Source organism: Hyla sarda, chromosome 6 (genome assembly GCF_029499605.1).
Source record: "Hyla sarda isolate aHylSar1 chromosome 6, aHylSar1.hap1, whole genome shotgun sequence".
In the NCBI taxonomy this organism is placed as follows: domain Eukaryota; kingdom Metazoa; phylum Chordata; class Amphibia; order Anura; family Hylidae; genus Hyla; species Hyla sarda.
Window position 1 is genome coordinate 273,301,262 of NC_079194.1, and position 12,048 is coordinate 273,313,309.

Here is a 12,048-nt window from a genome sequence, read left to right on the forward strand (position 1 = left end):
CAGCTGGAGGCTCCGTTTTGGAAACACTGCTGTACAATACGTTTTTCATTTTTATTGGGGGGGACAGTGTAAGGGGGTGTTTATGTAGTGTTTTACTCTTTATTAGGTGTTAGTATAGTGTAGTGTTTTTAGGGTACATTCACACTGGCGGGTTACGGTGAGTTTCCCGCTAGGAATTTGCGCTGCGGCGAAAAATTTGCCGCAGCTCATACTTGAAGCAGGAAACTTGCTGTAAACCCGCCCGTGTGAATGTACCCTGTACCCGGTCTGTCAGTACATGCTGGGAGTTGTAGTTTTGCAACAGCTGGAGGCACACTGGTTGGAAAACCTTCAGTTAGGTTCTGTTACCTAACTCAGTATTTTCCAACCAGTGAGCCTCCAGCTGTTGCAAAACTACAACTCCCAGCATGCACGGTCTGTCAGTACCTGCTGGGAGTTGTAGTTTTGCAACAGCTGGAGGCACACTGGTTGGAAAACCTTCAGTTAGGTTCTGTTACCTAACTCAGTATTTTCCAACCAGTGAGCCTCTAGCTGTTGCAAAACTACAACTCCCAGCATGCACGGTCTGTCAGTACATGCTGGGAGTTGTAGTTTTGAAACAGCTGGAGGCACACTGGTTGGAAAATACTGAGTTGGGTTCTGTTGCCTAACTCAGTATTTTCCAACCAGTGTGCCTCCAGCTGTTGCAAAACTACAATTCCCAGCATGTCTGATCACAGAAGGGCATGCTGGGAGATGTAGTTATGCAACAGCTGGAGGTACGCAACTACAACTCCCAGCATGCCGAGACAGCTGTTTTCTGTGTGGGCATGCTGGAATTTGTAGTTTTGCAACATCTGGAGTGCTACAATTTAGAGACCACTGAACAGTGATCTCCAAACTGTGGACCTCAAGATGTTGCAAAACTACAACTTCCAGCATGCCCAGACAGCAAACAGCCAGTGTGGGCATGCTAGGAGTTGTAGTTTTGCAAGATCTAGAGGGCAGTATAGAGATCACTGTGCAGTGGTCTCTAAACTGCAGACCTCCAGCTGTTGCAAAACTACAAATTCCAGCATGCCCACACAGCAAACAGCTGTCTGGGCATGCTGGGAGTTGTAGTTTTGCAACATCTGGAGGGCTACAGTCTAGAGACCACTATAGTGGTCTCAGACTGTAGCCCTCTAGATGTTGCTAGGCAACTACTCACCGGCTTCCGTCGCATCCGGGAGCCGTCCTCTTCTGCCGCATGCCACCGCAGATCTCCGTCGCCGCCGCAGATCTCCGTCGCCGCCCGCCGATCCCCGTTGCTCCGCTGCCTCTGGAGGGATAAGTGGACGTCGGCGCCGCTCCTCTTCGTTTTCCCCGTTCTGCCCCGCCTATTGTGGGAGGGCAGGACGGGGAAAACAAAAGTAAACCCCTCCGCCCCAGATCTGCTATTGGTGGTCGCGTCTAGACCACCAATAGCAGAGATAGGAGGGGTGGCAATTCTGCTTTAGGGGGATCGTGGGTGTCTTAGACACCCGCGATCCCCCTTCTATTCCGGGTCACCATAGACCCGGAATGACCCGGAATCGGCGCAAATCGCAAGTGTGAATTCGCTTGCGATTTGCGCCTATCGCCGACATGGGGGGTCTAATGACCCCCCTGGGCATTTGCACGGGGTGCCTGCTGATAGATATCAGCAGTCACCCCGGCCCGGTCCCCGCCCGGCGCGCGGCGGGGGCCGAAATTCCCACGGGCGTATGGATACGCCCTTCGTCCTTAAGTACCAGGACGCAAGGGCGTATTCATACGCCCTTCGTCCCCAACAGGTTAAGGGGTTAAGGACACATGACGTTCTCATACGTCTCCATTTCCGAGTCCTTAAGGACACATGACGTATGAGAACGTCATGCGCTTTCCCCGCCCTCCGCAGCCATCTGGAGCGGAGCCGGTGCCCGATGCCTGCTGAAATTGTTCAGCAGGCATCACGGCATATCGCCCAGGGGGGTCATGATAAACCCCCATGTTGGCGATGGCCGCAGATCGCTGTTCAATTCAGCCCAGCGATCTGCGGCGGATTCCGGGTCAATCGGGTCTCCAGTGACCTGGTGACCCGGAATTACTGGCTGATCGGGGCCGTCTCTGACGGCCCCGAACAGCCATAGCAAGCAGGGGTGAGGTGGCACTGGTGTGGGGTTTACCGGCTGACCAATCAGGGCACCTGCTGCGGGTGTCACTCCCGCAACCCGCTCCGCCCCTCTTCCGGAGGACGTGAGCGGGTGCGGGACGTGGACCCCGGCAGCTGGGGACCCCGATCCCCAGCGTCCCTGTTGGGATCGGGGCCACAGGAGCAGCGGCAGCGGCGAGGGACTGACCTGCAGCGTGGATCAGCAGTTGGACATGAGTGACAGCCTCCTGCTGTTGCTTAGCAACAGATCCCAGCATGCAAAAAGGGCATGCTGGGAGCTGTAGTTATGCAACAGCAGGAGGCAGACCACCACAACTCCCAGCATTCCCTTATGGGCATGCTGGGACTTATAGTTTTGCAACAGCTGGAGGCACATTTTTTCTATGGAAAAGTGTACCTTCAGCTGTTGTATAACTACAACTCCCAGCTTGCACAATCAGCTAAAGTGCTTGCTGGGAGTTGTAGTGGTGCATCTGCTGGTTGCATAACTACAACTCCCAGCATGCCCGTTGGCTGTCGGTGACTGCTGAGAGTTGTAGTTTTGCAACAGCTGAAGGCACACTGGTTGTGAAACACAGAGTTTTTTTTTTTACTTAACTCGGTGTGCCTCAAGCTTTTGCAAACTACAACTCCCAGCATGCACCGGACATGCTGGGAGTTGTAGTTTTGCAACAGCTGGAGGCACACTGGTTGTGAAACACTGAGTTAAGTAGCAAACCAGTGTGTCTCCAGCTGTTGCATAACTACAATCCCCAGCATTCCCAGCCAAAGTAGTATGCCTCCAGCTGTTGCAAAACTACAACTCCCAGCATGCACTGATAGACCGTACATGCTGGGAGTTGTAGTTTTGCAACAGCTGGATGTCCCCCCCCCCCCCCCCAATGTGAATGTACAGGGTACACTCACATGGGCGGAGGTTTACAGTAAGTATCCGGCTGCAAGTTTGAGCTGCGGCAAATATTCTGCCGCAGCTCAGACTGCCAGCGAAAAACTACTGTGAACCCCCGCCAGTGTGACTGTACCCTAAAAACACTACACTACACTTATACAGAATAAAATAAAAAACACTACATATACACATACCCCTACACAGCCCCCCTCCCCTCCCCAATAAAAATGAAAAATGTCTGGTACGCCACTGTTTCCAAAATGGAGCCTCCAGCTGTTGCAAAACAACTACTCCCAGTATTGCCAGACAGCCACTGACTGTCCAGGCATGCTGGGAGTTTTACAACAGCTGGAGGCACCCTGTTTGGGAATCACTGGCGTAGAATACCCCTATGTCCACCCCTATGCAAGTCCCTAATTTAGGCCTCAAATGTGCATGGCGCTCTCACTTTGGAGCCCTGTCGTATTTCAAGGCAACAGTTTAGGGTCACATATGGGGTATCGCCGTACTCGGGAGAAATTGTGTTACAAATTTTGGGGGGTATTTTCTGCTATTACTCTTTTTAAAATGTAAAATTTTTGGGAAACCAAGCATTTTAGGTAAAATTTTTTATTTTTTTTTACATATGCAAAAGTTGTGAAACACCTAGGGGGTATTAAGGTCCCCAGAGCAAAATTTGCTTTCAAAAAGCCAAATGTGACTCCTCCTCTTCTGAGACCTGTAGTGCACCAGTAGAGCACTTTTCACCCCCATATGGGGTGTTTTCTGAATCGGGAGAAATTGGGCTTCAAATTTTGGGAGTTAGTTTCTGCTATTATCCTTTTTAAAAATGTAAAATTTTTGGGAAATCAAGCATTTTAGGTAAAAAATGTTTTATTTCTTTTACATATGCAAAAGTCGTGAATCACCTGTGGGGTATTAAGGTTCACTTTACCCCTTGTTATGTTCCCCGAGGGGTCTAGTTTCCAAAATGGAATGCCATGTGTTTTTTTTTTTTTTTTGCTGTTCTGGCACCATAGGGGCTTCCTAAAGGTGACATGCCCCCCAAAAACAATTTGTCGCTCCTTCCCTTCTGAGCCCTTTACTGCGCCTGCCGAACAATCAACATAGACATATGAGGTATGTGCTTACTCAAGAGAAATTGGGTTTCAAATTCCAGTAAAAATGTTCTCCTTTTTACCCCTTGCAAAAATTCAAAAATTGGGTCTACAAAAACATGCGAGTGTAAAAAATGAAGATTTAGAATTTTCTCCTTCACTTTGCTGCTATTCCTGTGAAACACCTAAAGGGTTAAAACACTTACTGAATGTCATTTTGAATACTTTGGAGGGCGCAGTTTTTATAATGGGGTCATTTATGGGGTATTTCTAATATGAAGACCCTTCAAATCCACTTCAAAACTGAACTGGTCACTGAAAAATAAGTGAGTTTGAAAATTTTGTGAAAAATTTGAAAATTGCTGCTGAACTTTGAAGCCCTCTGGTGTCTTCCAAAAGTAAAAACTCATACATTTTATGATGCAAACATAAAGTAGACATATTGTATTTGTGAATAAAAATAAAATTTATTTGGAGAAGCAGAGAGCTTCAAAGTTAGAAAAATGCTAAATTTTAAATTTTTTCATCAAATTTTGGGATTTTTCACCAAGAAAGGATGCAATTTACCACAAAAAATTACATTCACATGGGCAGGGGTTCACAGCGAGTTTCCCCCGAGTTTGAGCTGCCATGGAAAATTTGCCGCAGCTCAAACTTGCAGCGGAAAACTCACTGTAAGTCCCCGCCCGTGTGAATGTACCTTGTACATTCACAAGGGGGTGGGTGTGCACAAACCTCTCCAGCTGTTGCAAAACTACAACTCTCAGCATGGACTGACAGCAGACTGTGCATGCAGGGAGTTGTAGTTTTGTCACATCTGGAGGCACACTGGTGAGGAAACACTGAGTTACATAACAGACAAACTCAGTGCTTCCCCACCAGTGTCCCTCCAGCTGTGACAAAACTACAACTCCCAGCATGCACAGTCTGTCATCAGTGCATGCTGGGAGTTGTAGTTTTGCAACAGCTGGAGGCACACTGATGGGTAAACACTGAGTTAGGTTCTGTTACCTAACTCTGCTTCCTCATCAGTGTGCCTCCAGCTGTGGCAAAACTACAACTCCCAGCATGCACTGACAGACCTTGCTGGGAGTTGTAGGTATGCAACATCTGGAGGTACGCAATTGCAACTCACAGAATACCGAGACAGCAGTTTGCTGTTCGTGCATGCTGGGAGTTGTAGTTATGCAACATCTGGAGGGCCACAGTTTAGAGACCACTGCACAGTGATCTACAAACTGTGGCCCTCCAGATGTTGCAAAACTACAAATCCCAGCATGCCTAGACAGTAAACTGTTGTGTGGGCATGCTGGGTGTTGTAGTTTTGCAAGATCTGAAGGGCCAAAGTTTAGGGATCACTGCACATCCCAGCATACCCACACGGCCGTTTTCTGAGTACCCCCCCCCCCCATGTTGGTCAATTCAGACCGGCGATCTGTGGTGATTTTGGGTCAAACGGGTCTCCGGTGACCCGGAAAATAAGGGGGATCAGAGGTGTCCAAGACACCCACGATCCCCCTGAAGGATGGTTCCCCTGTTCTGCCCACCCACGGTAATCAGGGCAGAACGGGGGAACTGTGGTGTGACCGGCAGCGGTGGTTGAGGTCACTTACCGGGCGGTGATCCTCTCCCTGGTGTGGCGATCCTGCGACTACGGAAGGCGGTGAGTTGTTTGCTAGCAACATCTGGAGGGCTACAGTTTGGAGACCACTCCAGATTAAGTGATCTGAGGTGTACTTCTAGCATGCTTTCTATGTATTAATGTTCACCTATATACATTTCATGCACCAATTTTAATCAGAAATATAATCTACCCATAGATTAAAAAACATTTTTTATATGAACTTGCTTATAGAGCAATAATGGGCAGTAAGTTTAAAAAAAAAGAAAATTTGACATATTTGAGAATATTTTACTTGAATTTAAGTATGTTAAACTGTGTCCCACATTCTTTCTGACATATTTGTGAAAATCACAATCAACTATAATATTAAAGGAAAACGGTCATCCTGTTCAGCCACACTAAACACAATCGCGGTCATTTATCATCTTTGCTTTGGTAAGCGAGTTCTGTAGGCTTTTTTTTTTTTTCTTTAGTTTTGCTTATGTATGGCACATTTATCATACTATCACAGGGGGTTGATACATTTGCTTCACATAAGTAAAAACCAATAATTGATTTTGAATACAATTTTTTTAGCACACAGCTTTGAAAAATATGTGCGATACAGTATATATATATATATATATATATATATATATATATATATATATATTTATTACATTTTTTTTACCCTAAATGTACTAACTAATTTTTTTTTTACTTCTCATTTCAGAGTATCCTGTGGATTACTTTAGATTCGGAGGAGTATGGTGACCAGCGTTTTTTGGTTTAATGTCAATAAAATTATTAACTTTTCTGGAATAAATTTTTTACAAACGTGTTGTGCTTTCTTTTTTGTTTTTATTTACTTGACAGGCTTAGTAGTGGAAGCCGTCTTATAGAGGGAGTCCATTACTAAGCTGTGCTAAGCGTTAGCCACAAATACAGCTAGCGCTAACCCCCAATTATTACCCCGGTATTCACCGCCACAGGAGTGCTGGGAGGAGCCAGTACCAACAGGCCTGGAGCGTCAAAAATGGTGCTCCTGGGTCCTAGGCAGTAACAGGCTGGCATTATTTAGGCTGGGAAGGGCCAGTAACAATGGTCCTCGCCCACCCTGGTAATGTCAGGCTGTTTCTGCTTGGTTGGTATTTGGCTGAGAATAAAAATAGGGGGAACCTTATGCTTTCTTTTTTTTTTTTTTTGCATAAATAATAAAAAAATAAAAAAACATATATATAAGAAAAATGCATAGGGTTCCCCCTATTTTTATTTTCAGCCAAATACCAACCAAGCAGCAAAAGCCTGATGTTACCTGGGTGGGCGAGGACCATTGTTACTGGCCCTCCCCAGCCTATATAATGCCAGCCTGTTACCGCCTACACCTCTGTGGCGGCGGGTACCGGAGTGATAATTGGGGGTTAGTGCTAGCTGTTTTTGTGGCTAATGCTAAGCCGGGCTTAGTAATGATGGACTCCCTCTATAAGACGGCTTCCACTACTAAGCCTGTCAAGTAAAGAAAAAAAAAACACGTAAAAAAAATATTATTCCCAAAAAAACTCCCCCACAAGCCCTCGTTAACCATTTTATTAACATTAAACAGAAAGAAAACGCTGGTCATCGATGCAGTCCACCGAATCCGAAGTAGTCCACATGATACATGGATCTGAAATTAGAAAAAAACAGGAAAAATAGGTTAATACATTTATTGTCACCTGCCCATCTCCAGTGCCGCATGACCACAACTTCCAGCATGCCCTTACAGTAAGGATATGCTGGGAGTTGTAGTCATGTGGTGCGGGAGATGTGAGGGCGAGGGACAAGCTTGTCGCCTGCCCCCTTCCGCACAACTACAACTCCCAGCTTGTCACTTTTTGTGCAACTTTCGCACTTGATAAATCCCTGACCAGTGCAAAGTGAAAAATACAGTTTTCTTTCGTAGGTTCTTTTGTAGCTTTTTGCTTACAGCCAAAAGTCACGCAAACATTTGCTTAGGTGCTAATGCGACTTTTTGTGCGACTCTAAATCCCTTGATAAATGTCCCCCAATACACTTGGTCATAGTGCGGGTAAACAGGAGACTGATGATGATCCGCTACTATCGTCTATGAATTGCACACTATAGGCGGGCCCTGCTGGCTCAATATTAAAATTCATTGTTGCTGGTCACGTAAGCGCTCAATGAATATTAAAATTGAGCCGCCTCCAGAGAAGATAGAAGTGGATCTTCAGAGGAATATATCTCCGGACTGAAGGTATGTATTGTAGTTCGTTACCCCTCATCGGTCTCCTGTTCACTCACATTAATCAAGTGTATTTTGTTTAGTGTGGGTATACAGAATGACTGTCTTCCTTTAAATCCACCTGCCTAATATTGTGTATGTCCCACTCATGCCATGAAAACATCTCTAATCCACCAAGACATGGACTCCACATGACCTGTGTCCTGTGATATCTCAGAGGTGAGCCCTTCATGGGTCGGACATGTTTTTCCAGCACGATCCTTAGATGTTTGATTGAATTCAGATCTGAAGATTTTAGGGTCAACTTTGTCATGCTCGTTAACCATTCCTGAACAATTTTGCAGTGTGACAGGGTGCATTATCTTACAAACAGTGACAACTGGCATTAGGGAATACAGTTGCCATAAAGAAATGTGCTTTATCTGCAACAATGTTTAGGTAGGTTGTGGCTAGAAAAGTAACATCTACATGAAGACCCAAGGCTTCCCAGTGCATAACACTGCTTCTGCAGACATGTATTGTTCAAACAATGCATCCTGGTGCCATTTCTTAAATACATCACTTGGTTGTCCACACGATTTAAAAGAATATGTGATTCATCAGACCATGCAGCCTTCTTAAAGAGGTTATCCAGGAAAAAACTTTTTTATATATATCAACTGGCTCCAGAAAGTTAAACAGATTTGTAAATTACTTCTATAAAAAAATCTTCATCCTTTCAGTACTTATGAGCTTCTCAAGTTGAGTTGTTCTTTTCTGTCTAAGTGCTCTCTGATCACACGTGTCGATAAAATCTCGACGTTTCGATCAGCTGGGATGCAGGCGGAGGTCTACTTACCTCTCTCTGCGGCGTCTGATTGTCGATTGATTGCTCCAAGCCTGAGCTACAGGCTTGAGCAATCAAGCCCCTATCTGACTGATCCGTGCAAAGCTATGGCTTTGCAGGGATCAGCATAGCAGATCAGTGTGTGCAGTGTTATAGGTCCCTATGGGAGCTATAACACTGCAAAAAAAAAGTGAGAAAAAAAAGTTAACAAAGGTCATTTAACCCCTTCCCTAATAAAAGTTTGAATCACCCCCCCTTTTCCCATAAAAAAAAACTGTGTAAATAAAAATAAACATATGTGGTATCGCCGCGTGCGAAAATGTTCAAACTATAAAAATATATTGTTAATTAAATTGCACGGTCAATGGCGTGCGCGCAAAAAAATTCCAAAGTCCAAAATAGTGTATTTTTGGTCACTTTTTATATCTTGAAAAAATGAATAAAAAGCGATCAAAAAGTCAGATCAATACAAAAATGGTCCTGATAAAAACTTCAGAACACGGCACAAAAAATGAGCCCTCATACCGGCCTGTACGCAAAAAAATTAAAAAGTTATAGGGGTTAGAAGATGAGAATTTTTAACATATAAATTTTCCTGCATGTAGTTAGGCTTTTTTACCGAAGTACGACAATATCCAACCTATATAAGTAGGGTATCATTTTAACCGTATGGACGTACAGAATAAAGATAAGGTGTCATTTTTACCGAAAAATGCACTGCGTAGAAACGGAAGCCCCCAAAACTTACAAAATGAAATTTTTTCTTCAATTTTGTCGCACAATGATTTTTTTTTCCGTTTTGCCGTAGATTTTTTGGTAAAATGACTAATGTCACTGCAAAGTAGAATTGGTGGCGCAAAAATAAGCCATCTTATGGATTTATAGGTGCAAAATTGAAAGAGTTATGATTTTTAGAAGGTGATGAGGAAAAAATGAAAATGGAAAAACGTTGAGTCCTTAAGGGGTTAAATTGCTCCATAGTTTAGTTCTGCTGCTCATATACCCACTGTAGGCATTTCCAACAGAGGATAGAGGTCAACATTGACACCGCTTTGCAGACCTATAGGCAGCAAGCTGTGGGCAATTGGGAATTTGTTATGACACCTTTTTATTATAGTCAGCACTTTTCCTGCATCCAACACATGGACTTTAAGATCTGACTGTTCCCTTGCTGCCTAATATTTGGCACCCCTTGACCGAAGCCATGTTAAGAGATAATCAATGTTGTTCAACTTCATCAAATTCTCTATTCAAACCTATGATTTCTTCTCATTAACAGGAGGTCTATACAAAGATGACTGCCTCATTCAGCCGAACATACCAATATTCCTTTTGGTAACAGGAGTTGCGCATTTTGTCATTTCCTCCATTCTACTTCTGAGAATATTACGCAACCTATTTAGTGTGTTTTTAGACACAGTGATTTTAATATTCATGTTTTCCTGGTTTATCACAGGTATGTACCCAATACCTAATGTTACACACACACGCATATCATTGTTTTAATCATATTTTATTATATATACAGTATATTTATCATATTTTTAACATCACACATGGAAACTTTACAAACATTGGTGTTTACAAAGGCTTTAATGTCCGCTTTCTCAAAAGTCACATATTTTTGCCCAAGTCATATTTTGATCCAAAATGTGCAACTTTTTCTGTGTTTTGTGCTAATATTGCACCAGTTTTATGGTGCAATCATTGATAAAGTCCCCCCTTTGTCAGAAATCTAAAAAGGAAAGGGAACACTTAAACAACACAATGTAACTCCAAGTCAATCACACTTCTGTGAAATCTCACTGTCCACTCAGGAAGCAACACTGATTAAAGGAGTAGTCCGGCACGCACTTTTCTTATTTTATCCGGTTCGGGCTGCAAAAAAAAGAAAACAAACTTTCTCCTACCTGCCAACGTCCCTCTGGTACAGGTGTTCTCTCACCGGGCTGTTTGCTTCTTACTTCCTGTTAGCCCTGCACGTCACACGGAGCTTCAGCCTATCACCGGCCGCAGCGAAGACCTCCAGGTCATGCAAAGTCTTTGGTCATCTTGCATGAATTGCCTGTTTGAGATCTCCCTATAATGGCTGATGATATTATGGAAAGGAGAATGTGATGGACACTCCAGAAGTTTTCAGCTTTTTCTGTAACCATTAGGTGGGATGGGGTCAACTTGGCCTCATGTTTAGAGTCATTTGGGGAGATTTATCAAAACCTGTCTAGAGGTAATGTTGCCCTGTTGCCCATAGCAACCAACCAGCTTTCTTCTTTCATTTTTAACAAGGCCTCTGTAAAATGAAAGAAGCAATCGGATTGGTTGCTATGGGCAACTGGGCAACTTTTCCTTTGCACAGGTTTTGATAAATCTCCTCCATAGTCATGCTGGAAAGTCCAAGAGCATGCCATGCACAGTGATTCCTGAAAAAAAACACACTGACACAGATTTATCAAAACCTGTCCAGAGGAAAAGTTGCCCAGTTGCCCATAGCAACCAATCAGCTTGCTTCTTTCATTTTTAACAAGGCCTCTGTAAAATGAAAGAAGCAATGGGATTGGTTGCTATGGGCAACTGGGCAACTTTTCCTTTGCACAGGTTTTGATAAATCTCCTCCATAGTCATGCTGGAAAGTCCAAGAGCATGCCATGCACAGTGATTCCTGAAAAAAACCACACTGACACAGATTTATCAAAACCTGTCCAGAGGAAAAGTTGCCCAGTTGCCCATAGCAACCAATCAGCTTGCTTCTTTCATTTTTAACAAGGCCCCTGCAAAATGAAAGAAGCAATCTTATTGGTTGCTATGGGAAACTGGGCAACTTTTCCTCTGGACAGGTTTTGATAAATCTCCACCACTGTCTTTTTCAGTGCTGCCTGTATTTCTCCAGAATTTTCCTGTGGGTTTTTCTTCGTATCTCAAACAATTCTTCTACCAGTTGTGACTAAAATCTTTCTAGGTCTACCTGACGTTGGTGTGGTATCAAGAAATCCTAGAATTTACCACTTCTTAATAAGTGATTGAACATTACTGACTGGTTTTCAAAGCTATTTTCAAAGCTTTGGATCTCTTTTTATATAATTTTGTCTTTCTAAAGTTCCAGTTAACGTTACTTAGACTGGGTTCACATATGTCCGCCATCCGGCCTAGATCTTGATGTAACTGATGCAATAACTGATGACAACGTGCATCAGTTGTCATCAGTTGTATGGCATCCATCGACGTCCAGAGCCGTCCGGCGT

The 12,048-nt window shown here is 43.9% G+C and overlaps 1 protein-coding gene across 1 annotated transcript in view; it reads left to right on the forward strand.

Moving 5' to 3' along the window:
* The window catches only part of LOC130277759 (transmembrane protein 272-like), a 75,282-nt gene that overhangs the window by 44,734 nt on the left and 18,500 nt on the right, over positions 1 to 12,048 (forward strand). Inside the window, exon 5 of the mRNA XM_056528507.1 lies at positions 10,089 to 10,265. Coding sequence (XP_056384482.1) covers positions 10,089 to 10,265 — 177 coding nt within the window. The remainder of the gene's footprint in view (positions 1 to 10,088; positions 10,266 to 12,048) is intronic.